General features: G+C 51.7%; 1 protein-coding gene across 2 annotated transcripts in view; it reads right to left on the bottom strand.

Moving 5' to 3' along the window:
- VPS16 (VPS16 core subunit of CORVET and HOPS complexes) overlaps positions 1–16780 on the bottom strand; it is a 51662-nt gene that overhangs the window by 23725 nt on the left and 11157 nt on the right. Inside the window, exon 1 of one of the 2 annotated variants that reach the window (XM_067533528.1) lies at positions 616–715. The exons of the other annotated variant lie outside the window; for it this stretch is intronic. Within the exon in view, the coding sequence (XP_067389629.1) occupies positions 616–668 (53 nt within the window). The 5' untranslated portion in view covers positions 669–715. Of the gene's footprint in view, positions 1–615; positions 716–16780 lie in introns of those variants that run through there. 2 annotated transcript variants of the gene reach the window in all.

Below are 16780 nucleotides of genomic sequence, written 5' to 3'. Positions count from 1 at the left end.
CTGTACACAAGTACACCCAGAACCACTGCTTCCCAGCCAAGGGGTGGGTGTGAGCGGCGTACACGCACTGCCAGCCCCAGCCTGGACCCGGCCTGTGGTCCATCCACTCCAGTCTCGCATCTCCCCCAGCGACTGGCACCGCTGGCTGCAGACGTGGGGCAGCACCAGCACCTCCCCTCTTCTCCATGAATCAGCATCAGGCTGGGCCCAGCGACACGGGGGTGCAGGGCAGAGCGAAGGACCGGGCTGGGGGGCAGGAAGTGCGGGGGGGGGGGGGGGGGCAAGGAGGCTGCGCAAAGGGGAATCTGGGGTGGGGAGATAAACTCCACACAGTGCAGAGAATGGGGGGCTGGGCTGGGCTGGGCGGGGGGCCGGGGGAGGCGCTGGATTTGGGGGGAAGAAGCAGGTGCAGGGGAGGGGGCTGGGCAGCGGTGGGGGGCACAAGCGGGACGGGGGGAGAACGGAGGTGGGGGCGGGGGGCCTAAGGCCGGGAGAGGTTCGTGGGGCAGGGAGGGTGTCGATGGGGGCAGGGAGGGAAGCCTGGGGCGATGGGGGGCGGGAGGGGGGCTGGGGGCTGGGGCGGGCCAGTGCCGGGGCCCTGGCCGGGGCACTGACCGGTAAAACGCCTCCTCCCCCAGCGGGTCCCAGTTCGCCGTGTAACAGGCCATGGCCCAGGCCCGGCCCCGATCCCCGCGCGGCTGGGCAGTGGGCCCGCCTTGCCTCCCTCAGGCAGCTCCGCGCTTCCGCCCTCAGCTCCCGGCGCCTGAAGCCGCCGAGGCCGCCGCCATCTTAGCTGAGGGCAGCGCGCGCGCGGCCCCGCCCCCGCCCGGCTCGCGCCGCCTGGCGGCTCTGGCCCGTGCCCGGCTGCAGGCCGGGGAGTGTGAAATGCAGGGGCATGGACGCTCTGTGTCTGCCTAGCGTTAAGCTGAGGTTGCTGACCCAGGCCGGGCTGCAGGGTGCCCGGGCCCCTGGGGGCGCACAAAGATCTGCCAAGGGGACACCGGCTCACCTCCAGATTTGCCTGGTTTTGCAGCAGGCTGCATAAAACCGCTGGTGAAGTCAGTGCACACGGAAACGGTATCCACGCGCGTGTGTCGGTACTGCTGTGTGTGTGTGACACGCAGAGATGTGAGCACACTGGTTATAGCCCACTCCAGTGCTTTACAGTTACACGGCAAACACGGAAAAGCCAGCACTTCCCAGGAACAGCAGCTGGGCCACCTCTGTGGTTTTATGTCTGATTTTGTAAGCAAGTGGTTTTTAAGTGAGGGGAAACTTGGGGTACGCAAGACAAATCAGACTCCAGAAAGGGGCACATAGTCTGGAAAGGTGGAGAACCACTGGTTTACCGGAGCAGGCGGCTGGCTCAGCCTCTTTCCTTGCCAGACAAGCAGGTGTCTTTTCACGTGTCCCAACACCTACAATATCCAATCTACATATCACAGCCTACCCCCATTGCAAAGATGGGCACTGTATTTGCCCTTCTCCTCACCCATCCTCCGTGAGTTCTCAAGATAAGACAGATCGTCCAGGACCAAGCAAGAAAGAGAAATCTCAACCACTCCATGAGCAGCAGGCAGGAAACCAGAGCACAGGCCGCATGCGGTTGCTTTAGTACTCAGGTACTTTGGTGATGAGGCTGGTGTAATGGTTAGATTAGATTCAGTGCCAAAGGTGCAATGAATTAAAAAGCATCAGGATTTTAGGGTTGATGGGCTCACTGAAGAGCAGATGGAGGGGTGTGTATTTTTGGAGTATTGTTCCTCCTGGGGAGAAGGGTCTAAACTGGCCAGGGTCCAATTGGAGTGCATGATACCCTGTCTCTTGGGTCTCAGGCTACTGGGGCTGGCAATAAAGGCTTTGTGACGAAGTGGGAATATTTTGTAATGTTTTTTTGAGTCCTGTTTGTGCCTCGGTTTCCCCCATGAGCTGTGTGTTTACACAGTGGGTGGAGGGGGACTGTTTGCTCTCAGGGCAGGCTGGGAGACAGGCGTGGGTGTCGCCTGGCTGTCTGAGCCTGAGGGCTTGTCTATCCTTAAAAGGTGCAGCAGCACTGCTGTAGCATTTCAGTGAAACAAAAACAGGAGAGAGGGGCTCTCCCGTTGGCGTAGGTAATCCACCTCACCGAGAGGCGGTAGCTAGGTTGACAGGAGAGTGCTGTCTACGCTGGGCTTAAGTCAGTTTAATTGCCTTGCTCAAGGGGGTGGATTTTTCACACCCCTGAGCAACACAGTCATACTGAGTTAATTTACTGGCGTAGAACAGGCCTGAGTCTCCATCTCAGTGGTGTTAACCTGAGTTTTAGAGGATTGATTTAATAGGCTTGCCCATGATCAGACCAGAAGATAATCAGGTTCTTGTCCTGAAGGCTACAGAATTAAATGCAGAGAGTTCAGTGTTACGTAAGGACCCTCGGGGTGTGTGGCAAGAACACTCCCATGGAGGACAAAGCCAAGCATTAGAGATTTTTATTAAAATAAAGGAAAAATTATCAACGCTCCGAAGCACAGAAGCACAAAGAAATAACAAGGGTCTAGGGGTACCTCTGGTAACATTCCTCACCAAAGCTTCTTAGCCTATCACAATCACCCCTTCCTTGGAGACCTGTGGGTGACAGACAAAGGACCAGCCTCATCTCTGGCATGCCAATGAGTCTGACGGTCCAGATTCCTCACTGGTGGAGAGAAGGGCCGATGGTGAGTAGCTAAGTTATATTGCAAAAGCTAAGCTGGTCGCTCAACAAAGAGGAACTGAAGATCTAAAAGATGTATCTCCATCCACACGGTGGTTTGCCCTCTTGTAGGGTCTTGGCACTATCCTGAATATTCAAGTCAGTGTCCAACCTTCCATGCCCAAATCTCATTTTCTGACCCACGTAATCTTTGGGCACACTTCCTCTATGGGTGAGCATATCCATACGTATTCATGCCAACTAGCTCATTCCCAAAATCTGTTCTCTTTGGCCTGACCCGTTACTTCCATGTTCTTGTGGTAGGCCTTGCGGTACCGCTGTGTTTACCAAAATTCTGGGACACATTCAGTTCCCTAAAGTCTGAAAGGGTAAGCGGTAGTCCATTTATCTATGCCAAAGGTTACAAATTGACTAACTTACTCCAGCTAATCACACAGGATACAGGCCAGTAGGGTCGTTGCATTACATCCAAATATAGTGCAGTAATGTCTACTGAAATGATTCAGTACAACAATATAAAACAGAATAAAACCATCAGTCAAAGCAGTGAAAAAAGACAGGATATAAGACTTAGCAAGCTAGTAGGCCAGCCCTATGGGCTACAGTGGAGCAATTGAGAAGACAATGGCAAATCCAATCACCAGGACATTGACACTTAGCAGCCAAGGAACAAGAGGGACATGGATTTCCCTGCCCCTCCTGGGGGAAGCTGAACATCAATTCCCAGCGTGAGATCAAAGGAGGGGAGAGCGGTCAGGTGAGGGATAAGAGCTGGCTGTCGGCAGGGGTCCGGGCTCTCACCTGGCGTCTGACAAAGAAGGTCAGCCGGAGAGATGGACAGAGCTTGAACAAGGGGGTCACTACAGCTTGCCTGGGCTCTGGCTGGCCAGACTGGACGATGCTTTAGCCTCCCTGAGGGCTTCCTGTGCTGTGTGCCAGCTAAGGAGTAACCCCGAGTGTGCTGACAGCGCTGTGTGAGCGTCGCTGCAACTGCGGGGCCAGGGCTTAGTATCCCTGCGGAGTGCACACGTCTCTGTCAGGGTGTCTCACTGGGACTTGCTGAACGGCGCGCACGGTGTGAGGGGGGGTGAGAGCCCAGAGGTCTGGTCTAAGGAGGTGGTGAAGCCGCGTGGCTTACCCTGGAGGAAGAGTGAGACCCCTAGGGCAGTGGTCCCCAAACGTTTTAGGTTGCATATCCCCCCCATACTCCTGTCACTGCCCCCACGGGAGCCAAGGCCCGGAGTGGAGCCACGGTCAGGCCTGGAGCAGCAGCTGGGGCTGGGGTTGGGGCAGGGCGTGGGGCCAGGGGTGGGGGCTGAGGCCGGGAGCCGCAGCCGGGCTGGGAGCCACGGGTGGATCTGAGGCTGAGAGCAGGGCCAGAAGCGGAATCGCGGCTGGGATGCAATTGGGGCCGGGAGCCGAGGCTGGGGGCAGGGCCGGGAGCAGAGCGGAAGGTGAACGGGGGGCAGGACCGAGGCTAGGGCCACGGCCGGGGCAGGTGCAGACCCATGGCTGGACTGGGAGCCAGGGACCAAGCCAGGGCCGGCGTTGGGAATGGAGCTGTGGTTGGGGGCAGAGTGGGGCTGAGTGGCGCTTCTTCCCCGCACCCTGTGGGGGCTGGCCCGGGCCCTGCCACATCCCCTGAATGTTCCTCCACACCCCTGAGGGGGGCGCACCCCACAGTTTGGGTACCTCTGCCCTAGAGGCTCTGGCACACGGACAGGGTCCTCCCAGAGACCGTTCCAAAGCTGGGGCCATAGCACGGACCCTGTGGCTCTGTGACAGGCTTTCAGAGAGGAGTTGAAGGAGGGCGATTCAGCGAGGGGTAGGTCTCAGGAGAGAAGCAAGCAGAGCATGGGGGGAGTCCCAGCAAGGGAGAAGTACTCTGAGTCCGAGATCTCCACCTCCAGGGGCCGGGTACCAGGCCCAGAGAAGCAGGGTTGTCAGGTGGCTGGAGCAGGACACTTGGTTTCCTGTCTGCTCTGCAGCGCTGGCTCTCTGCACTTCTCCCAGTCTGTGCCCTGTGCAGGCTGAGCCTTTCCCGGAACCCCATGGTGTGGGTCGTATCACGCCACCCCGGGCTCGGCTCCGCTCACCAGCCTTTCAAGCTCAAGAGAGTGAAATGGCCTCTGGTGCTTTTCCCAAATCTGGAGGCTCTACGAACTAACCAAGTCCAAGGATGACAACGACAGACGCAGTCACACGTACAAAGGCTTCTCTGTACAACAAGCTTTATCAGCGCAATAAGTGAAGTTACAGTTACTCAGGCCTATAGAAATCCCATAGAAGCCTCTGCAATAATTATAACTGTAGTCATCCTCACAGCCTCAGCGCTATTCTAGGGTCTGATGGGCCTCTCACCAATTGATCAGCAGCAGAGGGATAGTTCCTGCTGGGGTTTTTCCTGTGGGTATTCCCTTGGGTGACCAGACAGCCAGGGCCCACGCATAATTTTTTCGGGCCCAGTACAAACTTGTAACACGGGCCCCCTCCCACACACATACCGCAACCCCTCATCCCATACACTGAATCTCATGAGCCATGAACAATTTTTTCCTCATAGTAATGGGGGTTGCAGCCTGGGCCAGGCCTCCCAGGGCCTCCAGGCCCCGGTAAAGTGTACCCTTTCTTCCCCCCATGTGGCGGCCCTGCAGATAGCAAGTGTGAAAAATCAGGACAGGGTGTGGGAGGTAATAGGTGCCTATATAAGAGAAAGCCCCGAATATTGGGACTGTCCCTATACAATTGGGACATCTAGTCAGCCCTAGTATGCCCAAGGAGCCCTTTATGTCCCATGCACAGCTACAGACTGGGGACCGACGGGCTAGGCAGCAGTTCTGCAGAAAAGGACGTGGGGGTAACAGTGGATAAGAAGCTGGATATGAGTCAGCAGTGTGCCCTGGTTGCCAAGAAGGCTAATAGCATATTGGGCTGCATTAGTAGGAACATTGCCAGCAGATGGAGGAAAGTGATTATTCGCCTCTTTTTGGCATTGGTGAGGCCACATTTGGAGTATTGTGTCCAGTTTTGGGCCCCCCACTACAAAAAGGATGTGGAGAAGTTGGAGAGAGTCCAGCGGAGGGCAACAAAAATGATGAGGGGGCTGGAGCACAGGACTTATGAGGAGAGGCTGAGGGAACTAGGCTTGTTTAGTCTGCAGAAGAGAAGAATGAGGGGGGATTTGATAGCAGCCTTTAACTACCTGAAAGGGGGTCCCAGGGAGGATGGAGCTAGGCTGTTCTCAGGTGGTGGCAGATGACAGAACAAGGAGCAACGGTCTCAAGTTGCAGTGGGGGAGGTCTAGGTTGGACATTAGGAAAAAGTTTTTTACTAGGAGGGTGGTGAAGCACTGGAATGGGTTACCTAGGGAGGTGGTGGAATCTCCATCTTTAGAGGTTTTTAAGATGAGGTTTGACAAAGCCCTGGCTGGGATTATTTATCTGAGGTTAGTCCTGCTTTGAGCAGGGGGTTGGACTAGATACCTCCTGAGGTCCCTTCCAACTCTAATATTCTATGGTTCTATATATTGTAATTCTAACTATGCTTAACACCTCATGTGTACATATGAATGTGTCAGCCCTCTTTCCCTTTTCTGTGCTTTCACAGCCCATCAATACCGGGGTGCCTCTTTTTTACAGGTCATTTATAGTTCTTATTCTCATTAGCATCTATGCAAAACATACACCGTACAGTCAACACAGGCGTTCACAGAAGTGACAATCGGGTGTCTCGTGGTCATGGACAATACACCGTGGTCTATTGCAATCACCTGCTGGCCCAGCTTTACCGAAACCTTGTGACCTTTGGGGCATCGGGTGATTCCTTGCGCCCCCACTCACTCTTAAGCCTACGGCCTAGCATGGCGAAGCTAAAATCTTACAGGGCTCAGCCTGTCGGCCTTGCGTTTCAGTCGTGCTTCGCTTACATACCTACTGCACACTCATTACTCCTCAACATGTATCAACCCTATACTTCTAGAATCCTACAACTTTAACCTGTTTCACTTACCCTGGCGATCTATGAAATACATATAAACTGACCCTAGCATCACAGAACACAGCGATAAATGGACGATAAAACAAACTAATTGGCTACAAAGGCTTTCTGCATTGCAATCTCTTTTGTGCGTTTGCACCCCAGAACTTGGCCTGGCCCTGATGTACCATGCAACACTCCCACATGTTGCATAGCCACAGACACGTCCTCCTGCCCCGCCCTCCCATGGGCCCAGACCTCGTGTGAGAGCACGTGATCAGTATGCTGATCCTGGTGGAAACCAGCGCTCCCATTGAGCTGCACTGGGGGAGGTGAGTGGATTGAATTTACACCAGGTCAGCAGGGATCAAAAACTGTCGCCCTCCAACAGCTGCTCAGTGGCCTGGGCAAACCAAGATGTGGCAGGGCTCCAGTCCACTTCTGGTTGGCCACAGCAGGTTGTTATAAAAGACTAGCAGGGTCTTATTCAGGGGGACAAGGCAATATGCCACATTTATTGTACATGTAAGAATATTAAAAAGCCGTCACATTCACACACACATTCATAAGGTTCTGCAAGCTGCTGTGATATAATTACCCGTCCTTTATGCGTTGCTCGAGCCAGCCTAGTGGCCAACTAGGCTGCACGAGGAGGGAGCCGGGCCTCTGTCAGACGTGAATCCGATGCTCCAGACAACAATTGCAGAACGAGACCCAAAGTTTCTACCCATCTTTGATACTTGCTGGCTGTCAGGTCAGTCTATGACCTGGCTGTGTCATGCTGCCTCTGGGTTCAGTGTGGTTGTTAATCACCAGCTAATTGCAAGCATGACTGTTCTCTTATTTCTGTACTTTGTGTGTTCCCAGGGTGGATCCTTCTGTACTTGAGGGTCGTTAATTTGCACTTTAGGGCCGTTCACAGGTATTCTTCGGCCGTCAGGGTCAGGATGGGGCAGTTGGTGTCTTCACTCCCCTGTCTGCTGTCAGAGCAGTTTAGGTTGGTGTCTTTTTCTGCCCTGCACATACATTCCTCACTCACACACTCACACAGACAGAATTCATCCAGATATTTTTAGGTTCAATAGTACAAGTTTCAGGAAAGCGTTCACTGCAAGAAACTGACAAGATGGAGTCCAGCTATGCCCCACTGAACAACATCAGAACATTTCTCTCTACCTCTCTCTCACTTACACAATAGAACGAGGCGTCTACATCTGATTTGTTTGCACAGCTCCTGGGGAGGGCTCACAAGATGCCCATCCCCACTGGCCCAACCTCCCCTTCCCCACAGTGGAAATGCTCCATCCAGCTGTGGGGTGAGGCTCCCGTGTGGTGAGAGCTTGCTCTGCTACTGCCTGTGCTACTCCACTTCTGGGCACAAACTGAGGCTTTCGGTCTCCAGGCTGTCAGCTCAGCATCTCTCGGCGCTGCTACTACGCTTGGGGCAGCCTGACACAGGACAGAGGCCGTCTAGTTCCGTGAGAGACCTGAACGTGCCAGCTACAGGCAGAAACCAGGGAAAACACGTCCACATCCCTTCCCTTGGCGTGCTACTGCCGAGACGCTCCTCCATGCTCTGCTCTGCAGCTCTCCCAGAGATCACTGGCTGGGGGTCACGTTTATTGGTTCTTCTCCGTAGCGTAGCCAAAAGTAAATGCAGGTAAATGGAGTGTCCCTATTTCCCAACGGAGAAGTGGGTAGGTCAGGTGAGGTTACCACTACGCCTCTGGTTCCTCTTAGTTCTTAACGTGTGCTTCTGCTCTGAAACTTGCCCCTTCTGGCTCCCCATGTGTGTCAGAGTTCGATCCACTGACTTTAGCAAAAAGCAGCTAGGGCTGGTCTACAGAGGGAAACTGACAGCATGGTGAATAGTTCCCCAGGGGTCGCCGTGTTAGTCTGTATACGGCACAAACAGCGAGAGTCCTGGAGCACTTTGAAGACTAACACATTTAATTTCACAAGGCAGAAGCTTTCGTGGGCTGCAACCCACTTCGTCAGAGGCACTGCATGGGGGATACTTCAGAACAGAGCGCCCACATGGGGGAGTTAGACCAGCCTAGCCGTCACAGAATAAACCGCTCAGAGAAGCTCTAAGGCATTCCTTCTGGGAGCCCTGCACAGCCAGTGTGGACAGGAGAGCAGGTGCTGGGCTCTGTCCTGCCTCTCAAATCATCAACCTGATTGTCAGCTGGGTTCCATTTGCCACCTCTCCGAGCCTGTGGGCTCCAGACTGATGGCAAAGGGGTGCCGAGGTGGGGTGGGATCTGGCCTGCAGAACTCTCATTCCCGGGGGTGACGCAGGAAGGAAAAAGCCCAGCTTGCCTCTCAGAGCCAACCAGCCAACGTTTGAAGCAGGGTCCCCGGGAGACACCAAAGACGAGTCCCCATCTCATGCCAGTGCTAGCGTCACGTCTCAGAGCACAACTGCATCTCAACGTCTTCTCCGCTAGGAACGAGGTGGCTCAAATCTACTCCCTTAGACAGTGTCCCTCACAGTGCCACGAAGTGTCTCTCTCACAGAGCAGCCCGAGGGCATGACCGATGGCTGGAGAAGGAGGTTGCAGGATCTTGGGCGGGTAGCAGCAATTCTCTGAGCTCAGGAAGCAGTGATTGCAGGCCTCTGCAGCACCCTCACTGAGGGGGGCGGGAGGTTGGTGCTTCCCCTGTGACAATCCCAGGTCAAACCACCATCTATGGTGTGAGAACCACGGACTTATTACAGTGAGTTGGTCAGGCTTTTAGGCTGACCAGCTGGTACCTACCCAGCCTAGCCCCACAAAGGTTCTGGACCCCAGTTGCTTACTGAAAGAACATAAAAATAACCAGACTGGGTCAGCCCAATGGTCCATCTAGTCGTCTGTCCTGTCTTCCAACAGTGGCCAATGCCAGGTGCTTCAGAGGGAATGAACAAATCAGGGGAATCATGGAGTGATTCAGCCCCTGTCATCCGGTCCCAGCTCCTGGCAAACAGGCTAGGGACACCCAGAGCCCCATCCTGGCTAATAGCCATTGATGGACCTATCCTCCATGTGTTACATAGTTATTTTTGAACCCTGTTATAGTTTTGGCCTTCACAACATCCTCTGGCAAAGGAATTTTGTTTTAAACTTGCTGCCTAATAATGGCATTGTGTGACCCCTAGTTCTTGTGTTATGAGAATCATAGAATCATAGAATATTAGAGTTGGAAGGGACCTCAGGAGGTATCTAGTCCAACCCCCTGCTCAAAGCAGGACTAACCTCAGCTATATCATCCCAGCCAGGGCTTTGTCAAGCCTCAGCTTAAAAACCTCTAAGGATGGAGATTCCACCACCTCCCTAGGTAACCCATTCCAGTGCTTCACCACCCTCCTAGTGAAAAACTTTTCCTAATGTCCAACCTAGACCTCCCCAACTGCAACTTGAGACCATTGCTCCTTGTTCTGTCATCTGCCACCACTGAGAACAGCCTAGCCCCATCCTCCCTGGAACCCCCTTTCAGGTAGTTAAAGGCTGTTATCAAATCCCCCCTCATTCTTCTCTTCTGCAGACTAAACAAACCCAGTTTCCTTAGCCTCTCCTCGTAAGTCCTGTGCTCCAGAACACTTCCTTATATACTTTCTCCACACCAGTCAAGATTTTATAGACCTTTAGCATATCCTACCCTCATCGTCTCTTTTCCAAGCGGGAAAGTCCCAGTCACTTTAATCTCCTCTTATATGGGAGCTGTTCCATAGCCGTAATCACTTCTGTTGCCCTTCTTTGTACCTTTTCCAATTCCAATATGTCTTTTTTGAGATGGGGTGACCAGAACTGCACTCACTATTCAGGGTGTGGGAGTGCCATGGATTCATACAGAGGCAATAGGATATTTTCTGTCTTGTTATCTGTCCCTTTCCTAATGATTCCCAACATTCGGTTAGTTTTTCTGACTGCTGCTGCATATTGAGAAGATGTTTTCATAGAACTATCCACAATGACTCCAAGATCTATTTCCTGAGTGGCAACACCTAATTTAGACCCCATCATTTAGTATGTATAGTTGGGTTATGTTTTCCAGTGTGCATTATTTTGCATTTATCAACATTGAATGTCATCAGCCATTTTGTTGCCCAGTCACCCAGTGTTGGGAGATCCCTTTGTAACTCTTCATAATCTACTTTGGACTTCACTATCTTATTTTAGCGCTAATTTTCATCCAGGTGGAACCTCTGTCATATTCACACCCAGGTTATCATCCGCGGGATGGATCCCAACGGGTTATCAGCTCGGTTACTTGACTATTCTAATGCAATGTTGAGGCGACGAGCTGAAAAGAGGCGCGACGGCTGATCAGACCCTCTTACAGGCACAACTCTGGTGCACCCCTTGGGGGGGCTCGGTGGTCCCCACGACAAGGCTTTCTGACTTCTGCTTTGTCTGAGAACTCTTTTATCTCCACTCCAGCCTATACGTCCGCCAAACCAATGATGGGCATTTTCTACGTCACTTTGTCGGTCCCTCCTTGGGGAGTCCCCCGGCCAGAAGTTTTATCCTTGACCGGGTGTAACTTGCCAAGAAAGGGTTGCAGCGACTGCAAACTTCTAAATTTGGGCCAGGAACTGCTATGCTTGCAAGTTCCCCTTATTCCAAGTTTAACCGGGCACTTTTCGGTCAGGGTCTTTCACTGCCTCTGAGTTTCTTCCCCCATGTGGCTTACAACTTCTACCTCCTTATCTATTACACAAGATTAACAACTTCCCCTTATCTATTACAAAAATAACTAGAAACAATTACAAGGACAGATAACTACAAAACAACTTGAAGCACAATTAACAATCCTTAATGGATTTTTCCATCACATAACAAAATTTTCCATTGTGAAACAAGTCTAACAGATACTGCAATTATTTGTCTCTTTCTCAACATGGACTCGGGGTACACACACAATACAATGGTTTATCCCGTTACAACAGTACCAAAGTTAGCTTTACCAGCCTATAATTGCCGGGATCGCCTCTGAAGCCCTTTTTAAACATTGGCATCACATTAGCTGTTCTCCAGTTATCTGGTACAGAAACTGATTTAAATGATAGGTTACATCCCACAGTTAGTAGTTCTCCAATTTCCCATTTGAGTTCCTTCAGAACTCTTGAGTGGATACCGTCTGGTCCTGGTTAATTTATCAATTTGTTCCAGAACCTCCTCCAATGACACCTCAATCTGGGTGTTCGTCAGATCTGTCACCTAAAAAGAGTGGCTCAGGTGTGGGAATCTCCCTCCCATCCTCAGCTGTGAGGACTGATGCAAAGAATTCATTTAGTTTCTCTGCAATGACCTTGGCTTCCTTGAATGCTCCATTAACACTTCAATTGGCCAGTAGCTTCCCTGACTGTTTAGCCAGTTTCCTGATTTTGATGTACTTAAATTTTTTTTTTTTTTTTGCTGTTACTTTTTGAGTCTTTGGCTGGTTGCTCTTCAAATTCTTTTTTAGCCTAAGTACACTATTACACTTGACTTTCCAAAGTTTATGCTCCTTTCTATTTTCCTCAATAGGATTTAACTTCCAATTTGTAAAGGCTGCCTTTTTACATCTAACCACTGCTTTTGCTTTGTTGTTTAGCCACGGTGGCACTTTTTGGGTCCTCTTACTGTGTGTTTTAATTTGGGGTATACATTTAAATTCAGCCTCTATTATGGTGTCTTTAAAAAGTTTCCATGTCCTTTTAATTTGTTTAACTAGCTTCCTCAATTTCAGAAAGGGGAACTACACAAAAATAAATGCTGCTGTGTTGGGCTTCTTTGGTGTTTCCCCCACAGGGATGTTATATTTAATTATATTATGGTTGCCATTATCTAGTGGTTCAGCTATATTTATCTCTTGGACTAGACCTTGTGCTCCACTTAGAACTAAATCAAGAATTGCCTCTGCTCTTGTGGGGTCCAGGTCTAGCTGCTCCAAGAACCAATCATTTATGGTGTCAAAACATGTTCTCTCTGCATCCCATCCTGAGGTGACGTACCCAGTCAATATGGGGATAGTTGAAATCCCCTATTATTATTATTATTATTATGATGATGGAGTTTTTTATTTGTAGAGCCTCTTTAATCTCCCTGAGCATTTCACAGTCACTATCACTGTTGGCCAAATCTTGTTTTTGAAAAATACATAAAAGAACAGAGCCACAAACACCTCCCCCGCCCCTCTTCCTACCAAAAGGCACTTCAGCCTGACACACTGTGACTTTAATCAAAAGTTAAAACCTCAGCTAACTCGTATTGTTTTACCCTTTGAAATGTTCACTTACTTTCTATAAGTCTATCTGTTTTAAGACCATTTTATCTGTTAATTTTACTCACTTTCAATATATTTTTGTAAAAACCCTATTTTAAGTATAAGAAGCCACACTGTGAAATGTCATATAAATGCTTCCAATTGTGAAAGACACTGGCAATAATGAAATAAGGTTTGCTTTAAAAATAAGATGTGAGTTCTTCAGCTAGGAGTTGGCCCTGAGAGATTGGAGTGTGAATGGCTGAGCAACTGAGGTGGGTGTAGACAGGGAGAGTGACTGAACAGTTGGTCTGAGTGAGGGATATCGAAATAGATGAAGAAAACACCAGCCTCACCTCAAACATGTTAGGGAAGAAGAAAGGAGCGAAGATAATCAACTGGCCGAAGAGGAGCCACCCTGATGACCTTGGAGCCAGCCCACTTCACAGGACAAAATCTGATCAGGCTTGCAACAACGTGCGTGATTGAGGATCACACCAAATGCAGATGCAGCATGACAGAGCAAAAACCCATAGACTGACATGGGGTCTTTTCCCTATAAAATGGGACAGAGAGATGAAGGCTGGAGGTTCAGTCTACATCACCAACCAGCCAGGAGTACCGGTGCGCATCGGCAGAACCTTGCTCCTCACCCTCGTGCTGCAGTCACCTGGCCAGTGACTACCACGAGCACCAATGAGGCTGGTAACTAACATCTGTGAGACTCCTGTGTATGTTTGTCTGTCTCCCTGTCTGTGTATGTCCGTCTGTGTGTGAGTGTGAACACAAGTACCAATTAAAACATGTGTCTCTGTAATTGTACTATTGATACAATGTTGATACTGTTTTCCTAGTGTTTACATTATTAATACTATTTCACTAAGTAAAGCACAATATTGATGTTGATACTTTTCTTTTTATTGATACTATTTACCAAATTTCTGTGTTCACAATAAACGTGGCTTGTTGCCTTATCCCCTAAAAATGACCCTGTGACATTTTTTATTTGGAGAACATCACCATCCCAGTCAGCTGGGTGGTAATATGTCCCTGTTGTCAGTCAGGTGTGCGTGCTGGTGTGAGTTCCCCTCTGGATGCCAGCTCAGCTTCTGCAGCGAGCTGAATCGACAGGCATCGTTAGCACTGCCCATGAATATCCACAGACTCGGGTCAATGGCAAAGGTACTTGGCCAGGTTTATTGTCAATGAAGCTCGGTGCTAGCGTCCCATGGGAGTTACAGGTACTTATAATGGACTGGCTCAGTTAATGGCAGGAGTTTCCATTCTCCCCTAGGCTGGACAAAGATGCCCCAGCCCTTCTGCCCTTTCTTATACCCTGATAACATTGCATCTATTGTGCCATGCCTTGACCCCAAATCACGCACAACACCTTCATCCATCCTGTCTCCACTATCTTGTAAGCAGGGGTCTCTGCACTGTCTCTCATGATTGTGTTTGTGCACTACTGCATCTTGGGGAAGGCACATACTGCTCCCCTGTATTGTATTGCTGTTCAGGGAGCACTGGCACTGTCTCCCAGGGCTGGGTTTCTGCAGTTACCATGTCCTGGGGGAGTGGTGGAATGCTGGTGTTTTAACAAGGCCGCGGCTCTGCCAAGTTTCTGTACCGGGCAGTGACCTTGTAAGCAGTTGCTGTTTCCTAAAGCCTGACTTTGGTTCAGGCCTCAGCTCTTGTACCACACCCAGTGTTTCGAAGTCTCTCTCTTAACACTGCAATCCCTGTGGCTGTATTCTTATTATTCAAGCAGGGAATTCCTATGCAGAGAGTCTGTGGCACCCTTTGGTTCAGTTGTGATTTTTACTACATTTGACTCGATGCTTTCTTCCACTCCTGCTGCAGCACATCCTACTCTGTCACGTGTGTCTCCCCACGTAGGCGCCGGGTATTGGAGGTGGGGGGAGACTTAGCCTTCCCAAACAGCCAGGCGTGGTCCTGCCCCCTCCTTCTGTGTCTGCCCCAGACGCTGCAGCAGCAGCTTCCCGCCTGCTCAGCCTCCCCTGAACAAGGTGGGGGCTGGAGGATGGTGAGCCAGCCGTTGGTTCAGACCGCCCCACTGGTGTTCAGGGCTGCTGGCGGGCGCTGGGGCTGGGCATGGCTAGGGCCACGCACGGCTGGTGCTCCGGGGCGGGCGCTGGGACTGCACAGCCTGGGCTGGGCATGGCTGGGGCCACCAGCGGGTGCTAGGGCCACCAGCGGGTGCTAGGGCCACCAGCGGGTGCTAGGGCCACCTGGCCGGTGCTCAGGAACGGGGGTGCGCAGCCGGGACTTGGGGGGGCTGGGCCACCTGCAGCTGGGGGTGCCAGGGCTGCCCTGTTGGGACTCAGGGTGGCCCAGCTCTGGGATGGGGCAGGGCTCCTTCAGCTGAAGTAGGGGGCAGCTCCAGGTGGCAGCAAGGGAGGGGCGGGGCCATGGGCTGGGCTCCCCCAACGGGTGGTTCACCCGCTGTCCGTGACGCCTCATGTGTTTCTATTTCATACAGGCTATTAGACCTGTTACAATACAGTCCAGAGAACATCTCCCACAGCTGAGCTGTGATTAACAGTACTAACCCGAGAAGAAAAACACTAGACTCAAGCCGGTTTGTCTTACTACTGGACTGGAGTTAAATAATCAAATTAGTACCAAAAATAAGCAACCCTTGTATCGGTTCTCAGAAAGCATCTGAGCAGGTGGCTGTGTTAAGAAGGCATGAAGTCACCCGTCTGCAGAAAATTCAACACAAAACCCCTGTAAAAACAGCAAACAGGAAAACCCTAGCACAACAAAGCCAGTGGCTTGATCATTCACGTATTAGCAAACTAAAAACAAATGTAGAGGTAGGATAAAGTTCATCATCTCCACTATTAATCTAAAAACCAGACCCACGTTCGTATTCTGGCCAACAAGGCACTTGCAGGACGCTTCCAAGTTTGGAAGTGGGCTACAGGTCAGACAACTTTATTTTTGAAATCGACACCTTGGAGGAAGCAGTTACATTACAGCCCATTGTCAGGGGGTCCACTCTCCACAGTGGAGCCTCCGCCTGGCCATCCTGGGGATTAGCTCTGCCAGGTTTTGGACCTTTCTCGGCCACGGCTTCATCCGTCCCAGCTTGCCCTGCGGCTCCCCTCGCTCCAGGCACTGCAACCTCCTCTTCGTGACTCAGCCCCCCAGCCAGCGCACTACTGTGGTCCCCCGTTCCGGGGCGGGGAGCGAGGGCACTGCCTGATGGTGTCACTTCCCCCTGGCTGGTGCGGGGACTGGGGCCCACCCACTGCTCCATGCCAGTCCAGGGGGGATTGGGGGGCAGGAGAGGAGGAGGAGCGAGGGCGGGGGGTTTACCCAAAGTCCTTCCCACAAAGGTCTCAGGCAGGCTGCTCTGGCACTGCCTGATGGTGTCACTTCCCCCTGGCTGGTGCGGGGACTGGGGTCCACCCACTGCTCCATGCCAGTCCAGGGACCCTACACCTGCAACCTGGCCTGCTTTCCCACCGCCCTAGTTGCTCTTTTCCTGGACTCCCTCCTACAGCTCCTGGTTCCTCTCCTTTCTCTAGGTGTACCAGCCCCAAACCCTGCTCCCTCTGTCCAGGGAGGGCCTGCAGCTGTTCCTGGCAGCCCCCTCTGTTTCCAGTTTCCTGTCTTTTATGGAAGCCCCGTCTGGCCCACACAGGTGAGCTTCTGTCTAATTAGCTGCCTCCAGCTTAAAGCTCCCTTGTTTGCTGCCTAATTAGCCCCAGCTGGCCCAAGTCAGCTCTTGCAGGGCCAGTGTGGGGTGCCCGCCCCATCACACCCATCAAGACAGGACCCATTGAAAATATACAGTGTTAAATGTCATATAAGGCCCATGTACAACTCTTTTCCTTGCAATAGCATTGGGCAAAC

This window comes from Emydura macquarii, unplaced genomic scaffold, assembly GCF_026122565.2.
Source record: "Emydura macquarii macquarii isolate MOO-44397 ecotype Brisbane River unplaced genomic scaffold, CSIRO-AGI_Emac_v2 contig_3345, whole genome shotgun sequence".
Lineage (NCBI taxonomy): Eukaryota > Metazoa > Chordata > Testudines > Chelidae > Emydura > Emydura macquarii.
This window is presented reverse-complemented; position numbering and strand designations above follow the sequence as displayed.